General features: G+C 64.8%; 2 protein-coding genes and 1 long non-coding RNA gene across 7 annotated transcripts; 1 reads left to right on the forward strand and 2 right to left on the reverse strand.

Moving 5' to 3' along the window:
* The first annotated feature begins 6,783 nt into the window (after positions 1–6,783).
* TSPAN32 (tetraspanin 32) lies at positions 6,784–22,895 on the forward strand. 5 transcript variants are annotated; one of them, XM_043923687.1, is made up of 9 exons: positions 6,784–6,895; positions 7,844–7,958; positions 8,667–8,809; positions 13,161–13,235; positions 18,927–19,028; positions 19,474–19,560; positions 20,905–20,988; positions 21,194–21,264; positions 21,684–22,895. In XM_043923687.1, the coding sequence occupies exons 1-9, from the start codon at positions 6,830–6,832 to the stop codon at positions 21,883–21,885; spliced, it is 945 nt and encodes a 314-aa protein (XP_043779622.1). In that variant the 5' UTR covers positions 6,784–6,829; the 3' UTR covers positions 21,886–22,895. The 5 variants fall into 5 exon arrangements, with proteins under 5 accessions (XP_043779622.1, XP_043779631.1, XP_043779652.1 ...); XM_043923696.1 differs by having other exon boundaries at positions 8,712–8,809; XM_043923706.1 differs by having other exon boundaries at positions 6,795–6,902.
* LOC122707826 lies at positions 7,586–9,640 on the reverse strand. Its single transcript, XR_006344920.1, has 4 exons — positions 9,204–9,640; positions 8,700–8,858; positions 8,139–8,317; positions 7,586–7,935 (listed from the first exon to the last, which is right to left on the reverse strand). It is a non-coding gene; the product is annotated as an uncharacterized LOC122707826 (long non-coding RNA).
* LOC122707820 lies at positions 11,593–17,862 on the reverse strand. The gene is made up of 2 exons (XM_043923740.1): positions 16,387–17,862; positions 11,593–16,281 (listed from the first exon to the last, which is right to left on the reverse strand). Exon 2 carries the CDS (start codon positions 14,811–14,813, stop codon positions 13,878–13,880), a length of 936 nt encoding a protein of 311 aa, XP_043779675.1. The 5' UTR covers positions 14,814–16,281; positions 16,387–17,862; the 3' UTR covers positions 11,593–13,877.
* Positions 22,896–24,303: the final 1,408 nt, after the last annotated feature.

Consider the following 24,303-nt stretch of genomic DNA (forward strand, 5'->3'; position numbering starts at 1 on the left):
CTTCTGCCTTCCAGACATGTTCTTTCTCATCCTCACCTCCTTGGTGTAAGCCCCGGTTCCCACTCAACGGAAGAGATCACCCCAACCTTATCATCACCCCTCTCTGCCTGTTGATTCTCTGTCACGAGGACCCCATGGTGGTCTGGATTTAATGAACTCTTTGTGTGTCCTTGGTGGGAGCCTTCCTCCCTTGAGAACTTGAATTTCTAGACCAAGAAAACCTAGAGTCGGGGGACAGGAGGCAAAGACGCGCTGAGGGCATTTCATTAGGGTGACAGCTCATTGCCATTTCTGCCTCGTGATTCCCAGAACCACACATCCGAGCAAAGAGAGAAAACGCTGGTTCAGAGCACCCAGCCCCGCCCCCCCAGCAGGTGCTACAGCCGCGTCTTCAAAATCTCGTCTCACTGTCCTGTTGGGCCAGCGGCTTCAGGGTGACGGGGTCCTCGGGAAGCCCACGCGTCAGTTAGCCTGCGCCCCCCGCTGCCTGGGGAACGGGCTCCTTTGCTGTCAGGCCTGTGACGGTGGGTCAGGCGTCCCACTGGGCACAGGTGGTGCATCTGCAGCCCCGTGGGGGCAGGAACGTGACTCCACGCTCGGGGCGTCTGTTCTAGGAAGCTGCCTGGTGCCTTCCCACCTGGAAGCAGCCGCCTCACCTGCGGCCCTGGGGTGGTGCCGCACTGCCCAGACCGCATCGGGGCATCGGTGTCATCTCTGCTGTTTCGGGAGAGGCCCTCAGCGGACAGCCACGTGGAGGGGGCAGTCCGTGTGCCAAGCCCACCCATCACCTCCACTGTGGCAGCCACGAGCCCTCTGGACGGAGGTTGACGGAGGTCCACAGAAGGGCCAGTGGTCTGCCTGGTAACTGAGGTCTTTTCTGGCCGCGGCGGCAGCTCGGCGTTCACATGGGCCCCAAACACCTCCCCATTCCGTGTCCTTTGGGGAAGTCTAACCTCGCCCCCTCTTTCCCAGACCTCCTGCCAGCAACTTTCCAACTGTGCCCCTTCCAAGTCCCTGGCTGTCCAGCCACACCATTCAAAGATATGATGTCTATAGACCTGGGACCCCCTACCCTCCTTCCAGGCAAAGTCAAATGAAGAGACGCTCCTTGAGTTCCTGGAGCTCCGGGCTGTCCACTCCGGGTGGTGACCCCACGGAGAGACAGGCCCTGGCTCTTCCTTCCTTGGTCACCAGGTCACGGGAAGGTCCCTTGATGCCAGCGGTGACACAGCCGGGGGCGGGCACAGCAGGCTTTGCAGCCGCTTCCTCACGTGACCTGCTTGTATCCTCAGAACCTGCCCTGAGCCTGTCTTACACACACCCCTTCTCTGATGGTGGAACAGGACTGTGTGTGCCCAGCTTCAGGGCCTGAGACTGTGTAAACCCAGCTGCACCGTCTGGTCTGGTGTCTTTGGTGGGACACCCATTCTTTGTTCTTCATCTGCCATGCCTTCCTTTGTCTTTGCTATTGTTGGACTTAAAAACATTTTTTATAGTATAGTTGCTTTACAGTGACTCAGTGATAAGTGTACATGTATCCCCTCTTTGCTGGATTTCCTTCTCACTTAGTTCATCTCAAAGCACTGAGAACTTCCCTGTGCTACGCAGTAGGTTCTCATTAGTTACCTAGCTTACACATTTGTTGTTGTTGTTCAGTCATTCAATCGTGTCCGACTCTTTCTGACCCACGGACTGCAGCACCCCAGGCTTCCCTGTCCTTCACTATCTCCCAGAGTTTGCTCAGACTCGTATTCATTGGGCCGGTGATGCCATCCAACCGTCTTATCCTCTGTCGTCAGATAATCTTCCTCTGATAATCCTTCTCCTCCTGTGGTCAATCTTTCCAGCATCAGTGTCTTTTCCAATGAATCAGCTCATCGCATCAGGTAGCCAAAGTATTGGAGCTTCAGCTTCAGCATCAGTCCTTCAAATGAATGTGCAGGGTTGATTTCCTTTAGGATGGACTCGTTTGATCTCCTTGCTGTCCAAGGGACTCTCAAGAGTCTTCTCCAACACCACATTTCGAAGGCATCAATTCTTCAATGCTCAGCCTTTTTTATGGTCCGACTCTCACATCCGTACATGACTACTGGAAAACCATAGCTCTGACTGTACAGAACTTTGTTGGCCAAGTTCTATCTCTGCTTTGTAATATGCTGTCTAGGTTTGTCATAGCTTTTCTTCCAAGGAGTAGCGTCTTTTAATTTCATGGCTGAAGTCACCATCTGCAGTGATTTTGGAGCCCAAGAAAATAAGATCTGCCACTGTTTCCATTTTCCTCTATCGATCTGCCATGAAGTGATGTAAATGTTAAAACACACACACACACAAAACCAAAGAGGCCCCCTGGGCATCAGGCATCTTCTTAAGCAGCAAGAAGGGCCAGATGTGGGCCTCAAAGTGCCCCAGACATGCTCCGGACCCCTCGAGGGTCACCAGGTAGCAGGCAGCCAGTTCTGCGGGATTTATTTCCCACCCTCCAGCATGGCCCGTGGTAACACAGTGTCTGAATGACCCCCACTTCCTGCTCACGGGACCCGATCAGCAGGATGTCATCGAGGTAATGGACCAACATGACACCCTGTGGAGAGAAAGCTGGTCAGGGGCCCCGGAGCTCACACAGGTCACCAGATGTAAGATGTCCGGGAAGAAAACCCTCCCCAGGAGACGCTGCCCAGGGCGGACACGTCTGGGTGGCTGCGACAGCGTCAGAATCTGGCTGGAGGGCAGAGAGAAAGCCAGAGACCGCACTCGGGGTCCTTCTTGGCCCTCAGCGCCGCCCGGGAGGCTGGCAGAGCCCCACCCTCCACGCTGCGGGGAGGTGATGTGCTCACGGGCGGCCCGGGGACTCCTTCCTGGGTCAGGAGGCCGTGGCACCAGCCCGTGAGGCCGAACATCTCCTCCGAGGAGAAGGAGGAGGGACATGTCCCTCGGGGCAGTTGTTAGGAAGCCGGGCGGAAGCTGCCACCTCCTGGCCCAGGGAAGTAGCCTCGTGGTAGGAGCGGCCTGCTTCATGGCTAAAACCCCCGCTCGGATTCCCAGAGGCCACTGCCCAGGTAAACTGAGGCAGGTGGCAGACAGCAGACAGGAGCAAGGGGCCAAGTGGTGAAGCCACAACTGCGCGGAAGGGCGTGAGAGGGGCCAAGGGAGAGAAGGGGGGAGGGGGGAGGAGAGGTGGGTGGGTCAGCAGGGGGACAGGGGACAGGTCAGCAGGGGGACAGGTGGGCAGGTCAGCAGGGGAGCAGGGGGGCGGGTCAGCAGGGGGCCAGGGGACGGGTCAGCAGGGGGACAGGGGACAGGTCAGCAGGGGGACAGGTGGGCGGGTCAGCAGGGGGGCAGGTGGGCGGGTAGATAGGGGGACAGGTCAGCAGGGGAGCAGGTGGGTGGGTAGATAGGGGGACAGGTCAGCAGGGGGGCAGGTGGGCGGGTCAGCAGGGGGACAGGTGGGCAGGTCAGCAGGGGGGCAGGTGGGCGGGTCAGCAGGGGACAGGTGGGCGAGTCAGCAGGGGGACAGGGGGGCAGGTCAGCAGGGGGACAGGTGGGCGGGTCAGCAGGGGGGCAGGTGGGTGGGTGAGCAGGGGAGCAGGTGGGTGGGTCAGCAGGGGGACAGGGGGGCAGGTAGATAGGGGGACAGGGGTGCAGGTCAGCAGGGGGACAGGTGAGCGGGTAGATAGGGGGATAGGTGGGTGGGTGGACAGGTGGGTGGGGGGACAGTGCCATCACCGAGCCCATGAACATCTTGGTGATGAGCAGTTAGTGGAGTGGGGTTCAGTCAGGCCTGGGGCCAAGAGTTCACGCCCCAGTAAGTGGATGGGCAGAGCCAACCCCTCTGCACCCTGAGACAGGGGTGGCAGCCAACACCATGTTTTTAAATAAAGTTTATTTGAGAATAGTTTCAAATTTACAAAAAGGAGTTGCAAAGATAAGTTCACCAATACCACTGCACCCCTCCCGCCTCCCAATACCAGTGTCTGACGGGAGTGCGGGGAATCAGTCACGCCATTCACTTAACAGGGGCCCGTTATCACTGACTAGAGCCCACACGGCACTCAGCTCTCTTCAGCCCTTGCCTGCCCTCTCTTTTCTGAACTGGGCCCGTCCCAAGACCCACACGCATGGCTGTCCCATCTCCTTGGCTCCTCTGGGCCATGACAGCTTCGGTGACCTTGGACATGTGGGGGGCGGGTATGCAGGAGGACACCCCTCTGCTGGAGTTTGCCGGGGGCTTGCGCTGCAATCAGACCAGGGCTGTGGGTTTGGGCAGGAAGACGCAGGGGTGAGGCACCCGCCCGTTGTGTCCCATTGACACAGCCCTCGACACGCCTCACCCTGGCAGCGCTGCCCGCGACCGCCTGGCTGAGGAGTGCTTGCCGGAGCCCCAGGGGGACCGGAAGGAGGTGCTCCCCCGACGGGGGAGGATCCACACCCGCTCCTTGGGATCCTTCTGCACAGGCAGTCTCTCTCCTCTCCCACTGGTGTATTCTTCCTTCCTTTGGACCAGCATGGATATGGATGTTTGTTTAACATCGTGGGTTGTCATCAATCTGTTATTTATTCTGTTGCTCAAAGCGTCCCAGCCATGGCCAGGAGGAGCTATGTCAGTTGGCTCCCCTGACAAAACAGCTTTCTATTAACCGAGCAATTATTAGACGTGGGCAGGAAGAGGGAGAAACAAGGAGGTCACTGGCCGGCAAAGACCGTTACACGGACACATGTGGGTGCACACGTATGCACACGCAGACATGTGCACGGGCTGGCACACACGTACACACACATGGCCCGTGGACACGGAGAGAGGAGCGGCCCAGGCAGCTCATGGCGGGACCCTTGGCACAGGGTCCGTGCAGGGTGGGGGTCGGTCCCCCGGCCCAGCGCCTCCGACAGAAGCCGCTGTTATGGGCGCCCTGCTGGCTCCTGCGAGCCCGCGCTGCCCTCGGGAGGGGTGGCCGCCCTGGGTGCCAGAGGGGAAGTGAGTGGCTGAGGGTCAGGGAGCTGGGTGAAGCCAGCACTTCCCCTCCAGATGTCACTTCCTGTCTCAGACCGGCTGTTGTAGCCAGAGGGTGTGGAAACGGGCTTCCTGGGGCAGGTGTGAACGGCACCCCACGTGGGCCAGGCTCCCCCCCAGGCAGCGGGCCCAGGGCAGGGGGGCCTCAATCAGAGGCCTGGACTTGAGGGGGTCTGAGGCGGGCTCAGTCACCAGCAGCCTGGTCCCCAAGGAAGCCTCGTTTCCTGCCCACAGAGGGCCAGGGGCTGATGTGGGGAAACACGGTCAGGTCACCTGTGCCAAGTGCCTGGCGTAGGTCGGCACTCGGCAGGAGCAGGTCAAGAAGCCAGGTCTGACCTTTGGGAAAAGGTCAGGACATCCAATTCCAAGTCAGAGGCAGACAGTTCCAGAAGTGAGGCCAGCAGGGTGGCGATTGGCTCGTCTCTGCAGGAGGGCGGGTCCAGGCGGCCAGCCCCCAGCCCATGGCCCCAAATTCCACCCCAATCCAGGACTTCCACTCCCTCTGGCCCCTCGGGCCGCAGCTCAGCTTCACCAGCTCAAAGCACAGGCTGGGATGTCGGGGCCCCTCTCCTGCCCCTGCGGAAACAGGGCGGGATTCCTGGCGCAATGGGGCAGCTGGGGGCACCGCGGTGGATGAGGGTCCTGGCTGCCCCTGCTCTGAAGAGGGAGGGGAAGGCTGTGGCGGAGATGCCGGCTAGCACAGGCTGCACTCTGCTGGCTTCTAGAAGGCCAAGGCGTCACGGGAGACATGGTGACAGCTGTCTGGGGCACCTGTCCTCCCCGGCTGAGGCCCCCCTCAGCCCCCGGTGCCCTGAGGACCCACATGATGAGATGTGGAAGCGGGGTGATTCCAGCACGGGAGGGGAGCTGTGCCCAGGCAGCCCGCTCCGGTCAGCCCTGGAGGACCGCAGCGGGGGCCCCCGCTGTTCCAGCTGGCCCAGAAGGGACCCAGACCGGGGTCTCACCACGTGTCCCCCGCTCCCCAGGCCGCGCTGGATCCAGCCACCCACAAGCGCAGCCCTGGGTTCATGTCAGAAGGTTTAACCATGGACTCAAGTTCCGACAGAGCCTCAACGTAGGTGCAGAGAGGGGCCCAGCCCCCTCCCCCTGCACACTCCGCTCTAAATTACTCATCTGTGCCGCTGAAGCATCGAAAATCAAGTGGCTTTTTGGAAAATGTTGAAGTCACAGAACATTTCGAAAGGTGTTTCGTAAGACAGTGTTTCGATAGAGAAATTCATATACAGCCTCTCCCCAAAGTCCTGCAAGGACAGCCGCCCCAGGCGGGACTCCCTGGGGGTCCAGTCTCTGCTTGCACACTCCTAGGACGGGAAGCTCACCCCCACCCAGGGGCCCTCTCTCACCGCCCACTTCCTCCCAGGGTCCTCCACGGCCCTGCCAGGAGCAAGGGCGCACCCTTCAGGGAGGCCTCATTTACCTGCTCCTGTCCTGGGGGATTGAGCCAGGGGAGGGGCAGCAGGGGGATGGAAGCTGGCATTGCCCGCCCCGCCTCCTCCCTGCCCTTTCTCTGGGGCACCCGGAGGCTCAGTTCCTGGGTATGCTGACAAAGAGACAGATGGGTGACCGACCAACCCAGCTCCTCCGCGGGCAACTGTGGTCTGACCAACCCAGCTCCTCCGCGGGCAACTGTGGTCTGAGGTCCCCACCCAGCTGGAAAACAAAACCACAGTGGGAAGGGAGGGGAGGGGAGGGGAGGGGAGGGGAGGGGAAGGAGGAGAGGGCAGGGGAGGGGGGGGGAAGGAGGAGAGGGCAGGGGAGGGGAGGGGAGGGGAGGGGAGGGCAGAGGAGAGCAGAGGAACCTCCATGGAGCCTTGCCGTCGAGTCAGGGTGGCCAAATGCCAGATGCTGGCCACCAGCTTCTTTGTTCTGGTAACAGGCAAGCTGGGCAGGAGGCAGTGGGGGGTGGGGGTGGGGGAGGGTGCGCCGTGCTCCTGGGCCTCCAGAACTGTGGGTCCTCCCCCTAACACACTCACCCGCCTTGCTGCCCCCGTGCACATGCACCTGGGGTCCTGCGGGCACAGTCTTGGCGGCAAAAGGTTGCCCCACGCGCAGTGTCCGTCCTCCTGCCAGGCAGCAAGGGGCCTGCTGATGGCCTGAGGGCCTTGGGTGGCTGGTGAACTGGGGTCGGAGAGAAGTCTCCCAGGGGCGCAGTGGTGGGGGGGGCTGGCCTCCTGCCCTTGGAGGTGCTCTCACAGGAGGCGGGGGGCTGAGAGGGCTGGGGGTCCACAAACAGAACCCTCGGAGGTTCTGGGCGCTCGGGGCCCTGGACAGTGAGTGTGTGTGCTGGCAATGGGGCGGTGTGAATGTGAGTCTGTGTGGTGTGTGTGATGGGGTGTCTGTGTGTGTAGTGGGGTGTGTGTGGTGTGGTGTCTGTGTGTAGTGGGGTGTCTGCATGTGTAGTGGGGTGTCTCTGTGTGATGGGGTGCCTGTGTGTGTAGTGGAGTGTGTGTGATGGAGTGTCTGTGTGTAGTGGGGTGTCTGCATGTGTAGTGGGGTGTCTCTGTGTGATGGGGTGCCTGTGTGTGTAGTGGAGTGTGTGTGATGGAGTGTCTGTGTGTAGTGGGGTGTCTGCATGTGTAGTGGGGTGTCTCTGTGTGATGGGGTGTCTGTGTGTGTGTGGTGGGGTGTCTCCGTGTGGGATGTCTGTGTGTGAGGGTGTGGGGGTAGGTGTCTGCAGCAAAGGCCCCGCTGAGGCCACCCCCAGAAACCTGGAAGCTCTGCAGCTGACCCTGTGTCTCGTGAGACCAGGATGCGAAGATGGGTGGTGGGTGTTGGTGCCCAGCCCCGTGCCCACCAGCTGGACGTGCCTGCCCACAGCTCCTGGGCTCCGCCATGGCTGCCACGGCCGCGCTCAGCTACTTCGGGCCCCACTTTGCTGTCATCGGCCACGTGTCCGCAGACAGGAGAACCTATGAGGCCGTGCACCACTGGGGTGAGTGACGTTGTGGGCGGCCACTGCTGGGGAGGGGGCTTCATGGGCAAAGGCGGCTGGGGAGGAGCCCTGGGCGGGGGGAGGACCGCTGAGCGAAGCTGGGCTGGGGCAGGCAGCAGGGTCAGAGGCAGGAGGGGCCGCCTTGGGGTCCCAGCTCCCCTGGGCAGAGCCTGGGCCCACCTGGATCTTCCTGGGCCCCTGGGGCAGCATGGGTATGTCGGGGGGTATCCAGGCCCCGTCCTCCACGTCCAGGAAGGTGTGCTCACCCACGCTGAGGCCTTGAGCAGCTCAGAGAGATGGCATCATGTGCCTCCAACCCCACCCCTGGGGGTCTTGGCCTCAGGAGAGATCACCAGAGGCTGAGGAGGGCAGATATGGTGAAAACCGAGGCTAGCGGGGAACGGTGGTCCTAGCCCCAGGCCTCCTGTTTTTATCTCGAGCCCCAAACCCCAGACCCCTAGGAGCAGGAAGCGTGGGGCTGGGCCTGGACTGATAAGATTACTAGCCTGTCAGCAGGGCCTGGGGGCAGGAACGGGCTTCTGATGGCCGGTGAGGGGGTGGGGGGGCAGTGCGGGGGGGACGGGGGAGGGGAGGGGGAAGGGGCAGTGCGGGGTGGCGGTGGGGGTGGGCACATCCCTGCTGAGAAGATGAGGCCCCTTCAGGGCCCCCGGAAGCCCAGCAGCCCCGAGTCCACTCTTGCGCACCCAGGACCCCTGCCCGGGCACCCTGACGCGCCCCCACCTCTGCCCCCAGCCTTCTTCGCTGGAATCGTCCTGGCTGCACTCCTGACCCTGGGGGCCGTGCTGAGCGCTGCAGCCACTGTGAGAGGGGCCGGGGGCCTCATGGCTGCGGTGAGTGCTCCGAGCTGGGGGCCGGGGAGCCCGCCTCGCCCCTGTGTCCCTAAGGAAAGTGAAGCCCAAAGGGTGTGGGATGGCCAAGACCCCCCAACCTGGGAGTCAGGACCCCTCAACCAGCAGTCATGACCCTCCCCCCACCCAGGAGTCAGGACCCCCCAACCCGGAGGTCAGGACCTCCCCACCCAGGAGTCAGGATTCCCCCACCCGGGAGTCAGGACCCCCCACCTGGGAGTCAGGACCCCTCCACCCGGGACAGTTGGAACCCCTCCTCCCAGAGTCAGGACACCCCCCCCCCCCCACTCAGGAGAGTCGGGACCTTTTACCCAGGACAGCCAGGACCCCTCCACCTGGGCACCCTTCCCCAGGGGTGGTGTGATGGGCATTCTACCTCACACCCACATCCACGGGGGCTTTGAAAGGCAGCGTTGGCCCTCCCGGCCTTGGGTGCTGATCAGAGGCCCGGAAGGTCTGGTTCTGTGATACTGGAGGCTCTGGGAACACAGTTCGGATGAATTCCACCCTTTAGGATGAGGCCAGGCTCAATGGGTCCCTCGTAGGTCAGGACTGGGCCGTGACCCCAAGGCCCCGGGCTCCTCCCGAGCGGCACGCAGTGCCAGAGGTGGGGCTCCCCCCCCGCCCCGACCTCGCCCCACAGCAGGGGTCTTTGCTGCCCCCGTGCCTGCTCCTCCAAGCGGCCTGTCCTGCTGCACCTGCCAGACCCCCTCTCTCGCCTGAACCAGGGCCTCGGCCCCTGGCTGGTGCTGTCACCTCACCCCCAGCCCCTCTGAGCTCCCGAGACACCAAGTCTAGCCTTCCTGGGACTCCACGGGTCCCTGCGGCGCCCACTTTCCTGCTTCCAGCCCTCTGCTCCCGCAGACCCCACCCCTACCCTGGGAGCGGTTCATGGGGCAGCCCCCCCCGGGAGCTCCTGCTGGGGGCAATGTTTCCCAGGTGGACTCTGAGGCTGCCAACCCTGGGCTCCCTGGCAGCCTTCTGAGTCCCCACAGCCGGCGGGGTTTGTGGCCAGCAGGGTCAACAAACGTGTTGAATGACTCCTGGGTTACAGACATGTCCAAGGCCAGGTACCTCAGTCGGTAAAGAATCTGCCCGCAGTGCGGGAGACCCAGGTTCGATCCCTGGGTCAGGAAGATCCCCTGGAGGAGGAAATGGCAACCCACTCCAGTATCTTTGCCTGCAAAATCCCATGGACAGAGGAGCCAGGTGGGCTGCAGTCCACGGGGTCGCAGAGTCAGGCACGACTGAGCGACACCAAGGCCAGGGGCAGAGTCACCTCCCAGAGCCGGGCCGGCCCTGGTGTGCTAGAGGCCCATCTGGCAGCTGGGTCCCAATCAGGACCCACAGGAGCGTGGGCGGTGCTACCAACCTGGCCTGTGTGGTCCGGCTGGGCAGCGGAGGGAGGGAGGCCCCAGGGGCATCCGACCAGGCAAGCGGACTGTCTCCACGGAGGGGAGCCCTAAGGCCTGGGCCTGCTGCAGGGACTCCCGGCTGGAGGTCAAGGCGGCAGGCAGCGGGGCCAGACCCGGAGGTCCGGGCGGGGACAGCCTGCCGCGTCCGCCGCCAGGAGGCGCCATTGTGCCGGGCGCAAAGCCGCGGCCTGAAGCTGCTTCTGCCGGAGGCTCCTGTTGCTGGCCGCCGAGCTCGGCCCTTCCCTCTCTGCCCGACCACGGCGCTCTGCGCCCTGCTCTGGGGCAGGCACCCGGGAGCACCAGGGCCTCGGTTCTGCTTCCCTGCCCGGGACGCGGGTTGGGCCCCACCACTGGCCTCCTGCTGCACCCCAGCCTCCCATGGCCAAGACGGGACCCCAGCACTGCCCCCGGGCGGGTGAGAGGGAGCAGGGGCGGGGGGACCCCACCCCCGTGCCCACCCGCTGAGCGGGGGCCGTGTGTGCACCCCGGGGTGCGGTGTTGCGTCTGGCGTCTGTGTGTGTCTGGAGCGTGCAAGCCCCCGGGGGCTGGGAGAGGGTGATCTTTCCCGTCCTGCCCCCCACCTTCCTGCTGCTCCCCCTTCCTGCCCCCGCCTCCTCCCAAGCCAGCCTCGCACACAGGAAATGAGCGGCTGAGAGCAGGGCTGGCCGCTGCGCCAAGGAAGCCATTTGGATTTATTTATGCTGTTGTTTAGAGTCAGGAGAGAGGGCGGCGGGCATGGGACCCACCGCACCCGGTGCCTCAGCGCACAGGCGGCCCGGGAGCCAAGCCCGTGTGCCACCCAGGACCCTCCGTGCAAGGCGGACGGGTGGGCGGCACGGAGTGATGCTCCCTCTCCCGAGGAATGGAACAGTTCCTGGAAAATGCTTGTCCCTTGAGCTGGCTCCGGGCCTCCAGCCTGGGAGGCAGCGCTGGGCAATGGCTTCCAGATGGGGAAGGAGGCCCGTGGCCAGCCTGGGGGCGGGAGGAGGAGGAGAGGGAGGAGTAGAAGAGGGAGGAGGGAGAGGAGGAGGGAGAGGAGGAGGGGGGGAGGGAGAGGAGAAGGGGGAGGAGGGAGAGGAGAAGGGGAGGAGGGAGAGGGGGAGGGGAGGGGGGGGAGGAGGAGGGAGAGGAGGGAGAGGAGGAGGAAGAGGAGGAAGAGGAGGAGGGAGAGGAGGGGAGGAGGGAGAGGAGGGGAGGAGGGAGAGGAGGAGGGAGAGGAGGGAGAGGAGGAGGAAGAGGAGGAAGAGGAGGAGGGAGAGGAGGGGAGGAGGGAGAGGAGGGGAGGAGGGAGAGGAGAAGGGGAGGAGGGAGAGGAGGGAGAGAAGGGAGGAGGGAGAGGAGAGGGGGAGGAGCAGGAGGAGGAAGTAGAGGGAGGGGAGGAAGGAAGAGAGGGATGAGGAAGAGGAAAGGGGGGAGGAAGGGGAGGAGGGAGAGAAATGGAGGATGGGGAGGAGAGGAGGAAGAGGCATCCCAGAGCCATCTGGAGACTGAGGCCTGGTGGACCCCTGGGCAGGCAGGAGGAAACGTGGGGTGAAAGCTGGTGGGCCTCCCGCCCCTGAGCGAAGCTGGAGGTCCCTGTCCCTGCGTGGAGTCTGGGAGCCGGCAGGCTGGCCCCTGTCTCCTGGAGCCTGGTGGACACACCACCGCACGCCCACCAAGTGTGGAGCAGAAGGAACAGTCTCCATCCCCGTCCAGCCCGGGCAGTGTCAGTGTGTCTGCAGCGGGGTGTCCCTCCATGCTGGCCATGGACCCCATGCTGGCCATGGACTCGCTGGTGTCACCCCAGTAAGGCCCCTGGGTTGGAAGAGCCTGGCCACTCAGGCCCAGCAGCAGACGGTCCCACTCCCAGGAGGGAGCGATCCTGGACCCCAGACCCCTGGGCCAGGTGGTCAGCAGGCGGACTGACCATCCAGAGCTCCTGGAGGCGGCTCAGCCCGAGGCCGGAATGGGAGCATCCCCAGCGCAAGGTGACCAGTCAGACCACGGTGCGTCCCCAGGGCAGCGCAGGGGCCTGGGCAGCCGGGGGTGAGCCTCTGAAATGCCCCACAAAAGAGCTTTGGGGACGTGTGTGTATTTTCAGGGGAGGGGACAAATATCATCAGCTTCAGAAACCCCGTGAGAGAAAGGGTCCACCAGAGCCCGAGGCCCAGGGATTGGCAGGAGGTGGACGGGCCCCCTGGGTCCTGGGGGGCACGCTGGTGGGAAGAGGAGCACCTCTGCTGGGGGTCACCCCGTCTCAGGGTGCCCACCGGGCCATGCTCTTGGTTAGAACCCCAGCTCCTGAACCTCCAGGAGGCCTGTTTCAGAAAACCAAGCAAAACCACTTGTCCCTTTTGGAAAAGGCCCTTCCTATGCAAGCAATTCCCTGATGGCTCAGTCGGTAAAGAATCCACCTGCAATGCAGGAGACCCGAGTTTGATCCCCGGGTCAGGAAGATCCCCTGAAGGAGGGCACGGCAACCCGCTCCAGTATTCTTGCCTGGAGAATCCCATGGACAGAGGAGCCTGGCGGGCTCCAGTCCGTGGGGTCAGAGTCGGACATGGCTGAGTGACGAAGCGCAGCACATCCAGGGCAGCCTGCACCCCCGAGCCGCCCTCCGGGCCAGACCACTTGAAAGGGGGCACGTGTTCTGAATCTGAATCTCAGGCTCAGGGAAGGTCCCCCGGCCTTTCTGGGGTCGGTGCCTTTCCCGGCCGCGGGCTCAGACGGCAGGGTTCTCCCTCATCCCAGGGCCTGACCGCCTGCCTCCCTGGGGCCCTGGGAAGCCAAAGCCGGCCGTGGGGGCCTCCCAAGAAGGGCCTAGAGAGGCCTGGGAGCCAGCGTGCCCGCCCGCCGCCACAGGCCTGCTCTCGGCAGGAGGAGCCGCCAGGCCACGGCGGGGCCTGGGCTCAGGTGCCTCCTCTCCCGCCCCCTCCCAGGCCTTCCTGAGCTTCGCCCTGGTGTTCTGCGCCCTGGCACAGGCGGCCTTCTGGAGGCTCCACAACCCCACCCAGGTGAGCGCGGCCCCGTCACGCAAGGGAGGGCCCCTGCTCCCTCTCTCCTGCAGTCACCGGGGGAGACGGGCGGGTGTGGGGACCACGCTGTGGACACTCTCTGCCTGCGGGCCGGCCCTCTGCTGGGCTGAGAGCAGCAGCTCCCGGGGCAGGAAGGAGGCAGGTGCAGGCCGCGGACACCCACTTCTCTCTAAGGCCCCCAGAGACCCGGAAGATGGCACCTGGGGTTTGGGGGAGGGGAGCCTCCCAGGCCTGCAGGGTTGACTGGGGGGGTTGGCTCCAGGAAATGCAGCTTCGAGGACTGCACTCCTGACGGGGGCCGGGCCTGGCCGGGAGAGAGGCCTGTTCGCAGCGGGGGCGCGGGACAGGGGATGCAGTGTCCAGTGGTCCTTCAGGGCGGGCCCTGGCCTGCTTGCAGGTGGGCTGCCTGGGCGACCCGCTCCTTCCATGGTCACCGGGGGCTCTTCCCAGGGACGCTCACGCCGGCGGTGACCGTGGTGATGGTGGGCGTGGGTCCCTTTGGGGGGGCTCTGTTCTCCTTTCCTTCCTCCGTCCACCCACCCCTCCGTCCCCTGGGTGCTGCTGCTTCCGAGCGACCCCGGAGCAGCTCGAGACTGGCAGGGAGGGAGGCCCCAGTTCTGATCATGCAGTCATGTGGGACGCCGGCCCCTGGACAACGGGGCTTGAAGCCTGCGGGCCTGGGTCTAGGTTGCGCGCAACCCCAGGGAGGAGGGCAGGACCACAGCTCTGGAGGGACCGCTCCCATGTGACCAGGGGCGGGGGCAGCCTGGCCTTCCAGAAATTCTGCCTGAACTCCAGGCCCCGAGACAGAGCTGAAAGCCTGCCTGGGAAACGGAACTGGTCAAGTCCATGAGCAGAGCTGAGTCCTCCCAGACCAGGGCTGGGGGTCAAGGTCAGAACTTCTGTGGCCAGACAGAGGAAATGGGTGCTCAAGAGGTTCAGAGAGACGGGGACACAGCCCCAGATGGGCTCCTGTTTGCAGGGGCCGAGGACTGGCAGGGCCGGGAGGGTCCACAGTCGGCAGAGGAGGGGGCGCCGCTGGTCCATGTGGCGGGTCTCAGCTGGGCAGAGTGAGGCTGGCCAACACCAGTGCCCACCACGCCCTGTGCCCATGGCCCCGACAGGCTCAGCTTCACTCCCCAGCCGAGCTGGTAGTCTGAAGGGCAGCCCCCGGGTGCCCCTCCCAAAAGGGCTGCTCGCCCCGCTGCTCTCTGAGCGGCCAGTGCCTGCAGGGGCCTCCCCCAGCCCCCAGGATTGGACACAAGCCAGGCAGGAGAACTCGGGGCCAGGCTTTGCACGTGAGAGCCAAGCCCCAGGCCAGACCCCAAAGCAGTCCGTGGGGAGCCCAGCCCCACAGACCCTGTCCAGCCAGACTTTCTGAGACCCTGAGCACGCCTTTCTCCTCTCCTTGGGCCTCAGATTCCCCTGCACTCCATAAGGACCAGCCCGGGGAGACCACGGCCACTCCTGCTGGAGGACATTGCTGGGGGGCGGTGGTTTAGTCACTAAGTCGTATCTGGCGCTTGCAACTATAGCCCGCCAGCCTTCTCTGGCCATGGGATTTTCTAGGCAAGAACACTGGAGTGGGTTGCCACTTCCTTCTCTGGGGGGGGTCTTCCTGACCCAGGGATAGAACCCAGGTCTCCTGCATTGGAGACAGATTCTTTATCAACTCAGCCACTAGGGAAGCCCTGGAAGATCCTGGGTTTCCAGGCAAAACCCCGTGCAGGCAGGTGGCCAGTGGCGTATGTCTGACCGTGTATCAGGGATCCCAGCGACCTCGGCCCCTGGTTGCACGGGCGCCCCGAGATATTCCTGCAATATGCAGAGAACGGCTGGGTCAGGAGACCAAGCTCGTGCTGTGTGCTTTGAGGTGTGTGGTTACCCACTCTAAAGCCCAGAGGGCTTCCCTGGCGACTCAGTGGATAAAGAGTCTGCCTGCGGTGCGGAGGAGCCGTGTTCAATCCCTGGGTTGGGAAGATCCCCTGGAGAAGGAGATGGCAACCCACTCCAGTATTCTTGCCTGGAGAATTCCATGGACAGTGGAGCCTGGTGGGCTGCAGTCCATGGGGTCACAAGAGTCAGACACGACTGAGCGACTAACACTTTCATGCTTTTTCTTTACCCACTCTGACCCTGTCCTCCCTTACCCGCAGCACGGACCTAGTTCCCCCATACCCCTGCCACCGCTGAACTCCTTGGAGTTGAGGAGGGCATCCCCAGACCTTCCAGGGTGGTGCCATCCTCTTGGTCCGCAGATGGAGGGACTCAGGCCCACGGGGATGGGGAGGGGGCCAGGTCACCCTGGCAGAGCTGGAGCCAGAGGGGGCCACCGTCAGGACTCTTAGCCCTGAGTCAACGCCTTTTTTCCTGTTCCTGCCCAAAGATCACCCCAAACTGTTCACCACCACCCTGGCGTCATCTGGGGTCACCCACCCCTGACCAGAGGGGGAAGAGGACATTTCCTCTGGCTCTTGGGGGGTTCGGAGCCCGGAAAGGCAGCCTCGGCTCTCGGTGACCCAGGAGCACTGAGCCAGGCTGCTGACCCACCACCCAGGAGCCGCCGGGCCAGGCGAGGTCTGGGTCGCCACGTGGGTGGTCCCTCCCTGCCAAGACAGCTGCCAGAGTGCCCGGGCCGGGCAGCGCCCCCCGGGCAGCTGCAGTCCCCTTTCTTGGCTGTGACCTTGTGTTTACAGCTCGAAGCCCATGGCTGGTGGGTCTGCGGAGGCGGGGCTCACAGGCTGAAACCCTTCTGGGGCTCCCGCTCTGGGAAGGGGAAGGGGTGGAAACAGACAGGACCCAGCTGGGCCTCCTCCCTGCACGGCCCCGCCCCCCCAGAAGTCGTTCTGGTCTGGTCTGTGCTGAGCTGGCCTTCGGGGTCCAGTGTTCGGGCCCTGGCTGGTCCCGGGGCGGGCTGGGGCTTCCTCCCACACCTGCGTGGGCACAGGGGGGCCTGGGTGGGGTCAGCCTCGCGCCCGGCGCTCTTGGGCAATCAGCCCACTTTCCTGGGCCTCCGTGTCCTCGTCTGTAAAGGAGTATGAAGACCTCCCTGTGCGGGAATGAACCAGCACAGGTGAAGGGATGAGCGGAACCTGCCTGCAGCCCCCGAGCCCGGGTCTGACCTCCGTACCCACACTCATGAGGGCGCGGGCCCTGGGGGGCAGGAGCCGAGGAGCCGCCTGTCCTGTGCCCCTGACCCCGGGAACCTGCGGGGGCCTTGGCGTCAAGGCCAACCCAGGCCAGCAGATCTCGCCTTCTTCTGTGGGGTCCTCCTGGAGGCAGAAGCAGAGACACTCAAAGGGCCGTGCATTTGCTCTAAGGGGTCTGTCACCCCCATTTATCCCCTGGAACTCCCCCCAAGTGACCCCCTGAGAGACCCTGAAACACGGGGTCCAGATGGCCCGCCTACCTGAGGACGGCCGTGACTTCCGGTGGCCCCGGAGCCATCCCGCAGGCCGGGCCCCCCTCCCAGCCTCAGGCCCTGGTACCTGCCCTGAAGCTTGGCGTGCGTTCAGCAGGACTAGGCAGCCGTGCTATGAATACAAAGCTTGAGGGCGCCTGAGAGCCGCTCTGCCCAGTCCCCAGACAGGCCTGCGGGCGATTAACTGCCAGGCCCCGCTTAATAATTCAGGCACGGACTGAGTATGGCGGTGCCGGAGCTGGTGTAAGGCTGCCTGTCCCCCAGCTCCTGGGCTGGGCCCCTCCCTGGAGGCCACTCCCCTCCCCCATGGTCCATGAGCCGCCAGAGCCGGCCCTGGGCCACCAGGGGCTGGTCTGTGGACCACCTGCAGCTCCCACTGCCCCCGACCCCCAGGCATCCCCCGCCAGGCAGGCCAGCAGACTATGGGAGGGGTGGTCAGCAAGTCTGGGAGGGGTCCTCGTGGGGAGCTGGCCTGGCAGGGACACCCCAGGCCCTCGGTCTGATTTCAGCAGCCCAGGAACCCTGTCCCGATGGGCAGCCCCGGAGCCTTGGGAGACAGGGCTTAAAGATTAGGGCGCCCTGCAGGGAGCACCCAAGTCTCGGGGCCCAAGGGCCTCTGAGACCTCCCAGCACCCCCCAACTTCTCTCCTAGAGACACACAGGACCCCTGTGCCCCCGAGCCCGGGCCCCCATGGGGCAGCACCCACCCAGGCACCGGGCCTTGGGAGAGTCTGCCTGGCCCCCACGTCCAGGCCAGGGGTCTCGGGCAGGGTGTGGCTTTGTCGGATCCACCTCCTCATCTGAAGGAGGACCCTGTGGCCCCCACTTCTGGGGTTGGGTGGGGGTGGGGAGGTAGGAGGGGGTAGATACACACAGCTCAACCCCCAGTGGGCATGCCCCTCCAGCCAGCGTTCCTGGGAGCAGCACCCCACCTCAGAGGGGCCGAGGTCTCCCTGGGCCCTAGTGGGGGTGGGGGCGAGCTAGAACCACGAGAGGGGTCTGAGTTAGACCCCCGTCATGGCCTCTTGCACCCCTGACCCCAGGCTGGCTCCAGGCACCCCCCAGGACCTCCTCCCACAGAGACCAGGACAGCCTGGCCAGTCTCCACCCCCAAGAGAGGGCCCCTTGCCAGGCCTCCTGCAGGGGGGGCCAGCCTGGCGCCTGGCCCCCCGCCCAGGACGCTGCCCACCTCCCCCTCGGGTAGGGAACAAAGCCGCCAAAGCATCCGGGCGGCTCTGAGATCTGGGTCTCACCAAGAGGGTGATGAGCTCTGAGCGCGATGCTGGGGGTGCAGATCCGCCCATCCCTACAGGGGCACCAGGGCTTTGGGCAGCACTGGGCGACACCACCCCCGGCCCACCTGCCCCCAAGACCTCCAGGCTGGGAGTGGGGAAGCCACTTCCTTTCTGGAGGGCGGGGTGGCTGGCCAGAGCAGGGTACCCCCGAGCACCCGCCCACCCATCCCAGCGGGCGCACGACTTGGGGGCAGGAAGGGAAGGGAGGCTGGGCTCAGGGTCTCTGAGGCGGGGAAGGAGGGCAGGGAGTCCAGAGGCCTTGCCCATGCCAGACCAGTGACCCCAGCGCAATCACAGAAGACTCCCTGGAGAAGGCAGGATTCCAGTTTGCCTCTGGAGAAATAAGTTGCAAGGGGAGGACAGTTCAGAAGGCATAGAAGCAAGGCAACAGAAGGAGGTCTGGGGGAGGGGGTATGGCGTGAAGTCAGAGCTCTGCTCTTCCGTCATCTCCAAGGGGCCTCGTCAGCCCTGGGTACTTAGGCCTTGACTGGAGCCCAGCTGTCTGGGCTTTCCAGAACGTACTGGATGGATCTGCGGGAAGACCCGGAGCATCCCTGTGAGCTGAGCCCTGGCACGAGGCGGCTCCTGGCCGTCTCCCCCAGGCCCACCCTTGCCTTTCCCTCCCCACCGTGCGTTTCCAGATCAGCAGAAGCAGGTGGACACTTAGGCCGGGCCCTCCTCCCACTGTAAGACAAGAGTTGGTTTACCCTGCAGGACCCCCAGGGGCAAGGGTGGCATCAACAATCGTTCTTGAAGGGAGGTCCCCACAGCTGGAGCATGGGAACCCCTGTGACCATCACCCAGGGGACGCAGGCTCTGCTCCAGGGGGCCCGGTCCCCAGGGAGCAGGAGGAGGAGGAGGCCGGCCGGGCGCTGCTCAGCACCTGAGAGCCCTCGGGGGTCCGTCAGGGACGTGAGCTTCACCAGCACGGCCTTCCCGGTGCCCTCTGCACAGGTGGAGGACGCCGCGCTGGACGCCTACGACCGGGCCTACGACCAGGTGGTGAGGAGCGCGTCCGGAACTGGGCGGCAGGAGCTGGTGGCCATGCAGGACACGGTGAGGGCGTGCAGGAGGACCCCTCCGGGGCAGCTCTGGGCGGCCTGCCATCCAGAAACGGGGCACAGGGGAGCAGCCCCCCAGAGCCAGCTGACCGGGTGCTGAGCTGAAGGTCCTGGGTCACCACGCCACGGCGGGGGGAGGCGCAGGGCAGAGCGTGCCCGTCTTCCGTCCACCCGAGGAGGCCCGGCTTCTGAGTCCGCAGGCCCAGAGCGGAGGGCGAGAGCCCGCGTCCACACGTGAGCTTCCAGATGGAGGTGGCACAGCCCGTCCCGGTGCCCGCAGGCCAGGCTGCTGGGAGCTGGGTGCCCCCTACAGAGCCAGCCGCCTGACCCTGAGCCCCCGTCCTGGCCTGGGGCGGGGCGCGGGGAGGACGTCGTGCCTCGGTTTCCCCTCTGCCCCTGGGGTTCTCAGAGCAAACCGCCTCCCTCTTCTGCCCCTGCAGTTCTGGTGCTGTGGCAAGAGCTCGCCCCTCGGGCTCCTGGGGGGCTCGGAGGCCGACCTGTGTCAGGGGGAAGAGGCCACCAGACAGGTGAGGGGAGGGCCCACCACCATCCCTGGGGGCTCAGCCCCAGAGCAGGGCCACGCCCACCCACTGGCTGCCCCAGACATAGCTCTCAGCGTGGGGGACTGAGACCCTCCCATCAGAACCCTCTAGAAGGGCAGGGGAGGGTAGGAGACCCAGGGGCTGAGCTGTGCCAAACGCCCAGAGAGTGCGGTGGGCGGCTCTGCCTGGGCCAGTGTCCCTGAATCCGGAAGGACATTTCCTAGAAGGTCAGCCCAGGCCTGAATCTGGCCAGGAGGCCGTCGGAGGCAGGGACCCTCTTCTTCCCGAAGACAGTGGCCTCCCCTCCCCCTGTCCCCTGGCTCCCCTCCCCCACCCATAGGAACAAACTCGCCCCATCTCTGGCAAGAGGCTCCTGGCCACCCTCCAAGAAACAGACAGGAGGATGCAAATGGCTGGAGGCCCAGCCCAGGACAGAACCAACACAGCGCCCTGGGCCCTGGCGCTAGGGGGGCAAGGGCAGAGGAGGGATGGCGGGGGTGGGAGGCCTGTTTAAACCACCAGGAGGAGGCCCCAGGTCCTCGTCTGCAAAGTGGGGGTGAAGGCCAGCCTCCTGCACCTTCTGAGACATGGGAGATGGTGAAGGCCTTGTGGGAAGGGACCCCCGGGGGAGGGGGCAGGAGGGTGGACCCCCTGTCACTTTCTAAGAGGAAGTGCAGCCGCGGGGGCGGGGACGAGAGCCTGTCAAAGGGATTCACGGGCAGATGGACAGACAGACACCAAGCCAGCCTCCTCTCCCCCAGCTCGGGCTTCAGAGCCCAACCCTGCCTGCCCCACCGCACACCCTGCCCCAGCCTGCCCCCGCCCGGAGTGCCAAGTCCTTCCCCGGAGCCGAAGTGGTTCAGAGCAGGGGCGGTCCCCTCCCTCTTCCCTGGAGACAGCGTGCCTCTGTGGACACCATGCCCTGGGGAGGCCGGGGAGGTTCAGGATGGAGCAAGAACACCCCTCCCTCTTAGCCAGCGCCCTTTCCTCAGCCAGGCTGTGTCCCACCCGCAACAGGGAACCTGGGACCCAGAGTAACTGGGTCTCAGCCTGCCCTGGGGGCAGACACAGGGCCCAACACCGCTGCTTAGGGTTCACCCAGAGGCAGGCCCCGCTGGACCTCCGGAGCCCCTCATCCCCACAGAGGCAGGTTCCATCCTGCTTGTCTCTGCCTGTTTTCAGTGCCTGTCCAGAGCTTGGGGCGGGTCCTGGGACGGGCGGCACCCCTAGCCTGGGTCCCAGTGGCCGCTGCGGCCCCACACCCCTTGCGAAGGTGCCGTGCCCGGGCCGGGAGGAGCAGTCCGGGCCCACACGCTGCCCTCTGCCCAGGACTGCCTGCAGGGGATCCAGAGCTTCCTGAGGGTGCACGGGAACATCGTCTCCACCCTGATCAGCCTGGGCCTCGCCTTCACGGTAGCTCTCACCGCCCCCCGCAGCCCTCGTCCCCCGCGGCCCCCCACCCCCAGGGTCCTGGGGACCTGCAGGCTCGCCCTGCTCCGGGAGCAGGGAAGAGCAGGCCTGGCGGTGACGTGGCCTCCCTGACTCCCTTCCCCCCGGGGAGGTGGGGGGACAGTGAGCCCCCAGAGCTGCTGGGACAAGTGCTCCCTCCCACCCCCAGGCGTACGCAATGCTGCTTAGCTCCTTCATCTGGTTCACCATCCGCTCAGGCAGATACTCCGTGAGCCAACGGTAGGCCCGCCCGCCCCCGTGCCGCCACCTCCCCAGAAGGGTCCTACAGGCCTGCAGGTGCGGGAGGAGGGCAGAGAGCACCACCCTTTCCCGCTCCCAAGATCCCGCCTCTGCCCAGTTGTGGGGCCCCTGGATGGAGGGCCCAGGCCGACACCCTAGGGAAGGTGCTTGGGGGCAGCAAGCACTCGGCCAGGCAGGCTCCACCCCCTCCCTGCCCTGCAGACACGGAGTCTCACAGGGGCATCTCCACCACCGTGGGGAGACGGGGCTGCTGGGGCCCCCAGGACAGCCCCCTGCCTCCATCCACGCCGCGGGCTCTGCCACCGCTGACCCAGCCTCTGCTCTGGCCACCTGCACGCCCTCCGGGCCCAGATCCCCGGCTGGCCCCTCTGTGTCCTCACCACCCCTCTGCCCCTCAGGGCCCGCAGCCACCCTCCCCAGGAGCCCAGAGTATACAGATGCATCCAGGAGGGATCCCGATCTCCTCGCCGCCCGTCCAAAGCGGACGCTCCCAAGGGCCGTCTGAGTCCAAGCAGGTGCTCTGGTCAGCTTCTGCTGCCCCGGGACACCCACCCGCCTGCCCACGGGAGCGGAGACGCTACGGTCTGCACTCGCATGTGACCCTGGTGGGAGGGGAGGCGGTTTCCCTCCACGTGGTGGGGTGCGGGGAGAGGAGGCTTGACCAGACCAGCACCTCCGTTTAAGCCGACGGGGGGCTGGGGGAGCAGGGGTCAACCGCAGGCTCTGGGGAGAGGCTAGCGGGGTGAGAGTGTGGGCAGAGGGAGAAGGTGGGCTTGGTAGGGCTCCCTGGCCCCCCACCCACAGGCTCTGGGGAGATGGGAGGACCCACTGCAGGCTCGGGCAGACGGGGCAGTTCAGTTCTGCGCAGCGTCAAGACTGAGGCCCCACCCGTGTGGGCTGTCCCCGGCCTGCTCTCCTCCAGAGACCGCTTCCCCTCCTCACACGGCCCCCCATCCTCACGCCGCAGGCAGGAGGGCCCCTGCTCCCCTCTGACCCTCCGGGCGGGAGGGCTGTCTGCAGGCCCAGGTGGTTAGGTGAGGACCACCCGGTGACCTCCCCGGCATAAGGAGAAATCACGCGTGTAGTGATGCTGTGCGCACAGTCCCGGGGGTGCATCTGAGCACTGCCTGCTGCCGCTCCCCTGCCCGCCATCCGACCACCTGACGACTGGCATCCTGGGCTCAAGTCCCAGAGTCCTGGGCGGGACCCCAGACTGGCCCAGCCCAGCTCGGGGGCCCCATTGTAACTGCCAAAGGATAAGGGAACACGGCCTGGCCCGCTGAGCTTCCACCAAGGGGGTGCAGCCCCGCCCCCACCGAAACTGGCAGAGTCGGCTTCCTCCCCAGCAAGGAGCAGCGTCTGTGAGGTGCAGCCGAACGGGGACAGAGTGACCAACGCCCGCTGCCTGCGGTCACACACCCTCTCCGCAGTACACCTCCCAGAGCAAGACGGCTCCCCCGGGACAAAGCAGACTTGCGCCGGAAGCTCGTGGGCAGAAGCCTCGCGGTTCCGCAGTTCTGCGTTTGGTAACCGTCCAGGGCCTCCGGGGAGGTGTGTTCCTCTCCCGGTTCTGTTCTTCTCATCTTACAAAATAAACTTGAAGGAAGGCACCAGTACTGCTGGGAAGAAGCGGGAATGGGCCTGTAGCAGGGATTTCCCTGGCAGTCCGGCGCTGGACGCTCAGCGCTTCCACCGCAGGGGCCGGGCAGCCAGGCCGAGGACCAAAGAGGAAGAGAGGAGAAGGCGTGCGTCAGGGTCAGATTCCCTAGAGACGGATATGAGCGCGCAGGAGGAGGGTCTGCGCCGGAACCTGCGGGCGTGTGCGCTCCCTCCGCGGCCAGGCTCGCTGCTCTCTCCCGCCCCACCCAGTCCCGGCCCTCTCCCCTGCTTCTCCTGTTGGTGAGCCCACTCTTCGTGGGGAGGATGCTGGGAAGGAAGGCCTCCTTCCTGTGGTCACCTCTGCTGGGGACTCATCACCCCCTCATCCCGCCCTCAGTCAGGAGCAGGACCCCATTTCCTCTTGATCCCATCACCCACCCATCACCGTGGCCCCCTTCCAGGCCCCTGAATCCACTGGCAGAGGAGCCCCGGGTGGGCCAGGTGGGACCCCCACCTCCTTCCAACTCAAGGTCACCATTGTTTTGTTCAAAGCATCCCTTTGCTGGGACTGAAAACCAGGCAAGCAGGGACCAACAGGGGTGAGAGGCAGAACGCTTGCGAGCCGCCCATTCACTCTAATCACAGGAAGCGGGCCCCCCCCACGCGGCCCCCACCCCGTGCATCCTGATTTGGGGGCGATGGCGGCATTGACTAGTATGTCCTCCAGGACACAGGGCCATTGTCGCCCCACTGTCCCGGCCGTGGTCCTGACGATGCCAGGGCTGGGCTGCCGTCCCGTGGGGTCTTCTCCTTGAGGAGCGTGGTCCGGGGTGGCCCTCGGGGAGCCCAGGGCACCTCCCCTTGCCTTGCCCCTCTGTCTGTAAGGTCAGCTCCTTGCCCAGAAACAGGGATCAGTGAGGAACCAGGACGCAGCAGGGCGTCAAGTCAGTAAATAAGGGAAGTAGGGGCGCGGGCGGGGGGCACTCACACGCAGGACAAGGACCAAGTCCTGTGACCCTGGGGCGCCTCCACCAGCTCTGCACATCGGTCAAAGTCAGCACCCCAACGTGCTGCCTGGATGCAGGTGAAAGCAAAGCAGATGCCCAGACAAGGCTTCCGCCTCCCGTGCACAGGGGACCGAGGCGCGGGGGGACACATCTCTGTCCCCGGGACCCAACGAGGACCTGTGTTCACAGGGTTTACTCACCGAAGTGACCCACGGTGCCTCCTCCAGATCTCATTGGCAGGGGGTCTGGGGGGCAGGGGTGAACTCAAGGTCAGCAGCCCGTGGACTGAGACAACGAGAGCAAGTGAGCAAGTGTCCGTGTGGTCCTGACTCGGGGCCACACTGCTGTCCCCGCAGGTGAAGGCAGAGGTGTCCGGCCTCTGGCTTTCTGCATCTTAGGACAGACCTAAAAA

Source organism: Cervus elaphus, chromosome 2, assembly GCF_910594005.1.
Source record: "Cervus elaphus chromosome 2, mCerEla1.1, whole genome shotgun sequence".
Lineage (NCBI taxonomy): Eukaryota > Metazoa > Chordata > Mammalia > Artiodactyla > Cervidae > Cervus > Cervus elaphus.

Excerpts from the sequence above, each read along its gene's own strand:
- TSPAN32 (XM_043923687.1), top strand. The coding sequence starts at position 6,830 with ATGGAGCCTTGCCGTCGAGTCAGGGTGGCCAAATGCCAGATGCTGGCC. Across the intron at positions 8,810-13,160 it reads CCGGGGGCCTCATGGCTGCG|GCCTTCCTGAGCTTCGCCCT; the intron begins GTGAGTGCTCCG and ends GCCCCCTCCCAG. Across the intron at positions 19,029-19,473 it reads TGGTGGCCATGCAGGACACG|TTCTGGTGCTGTGGCAAGAG; the intron begins GTGAGGGCGTGC and ends CTGCCCCTGCAG.
- LOC122707820 (XM_043923740.1), bottom strand. The coding sequence starts at position 14,813 with ATGGCCAGAGAAGGCTGGCGGGCTATAGTTGCAAGCGCCAGATACGAC.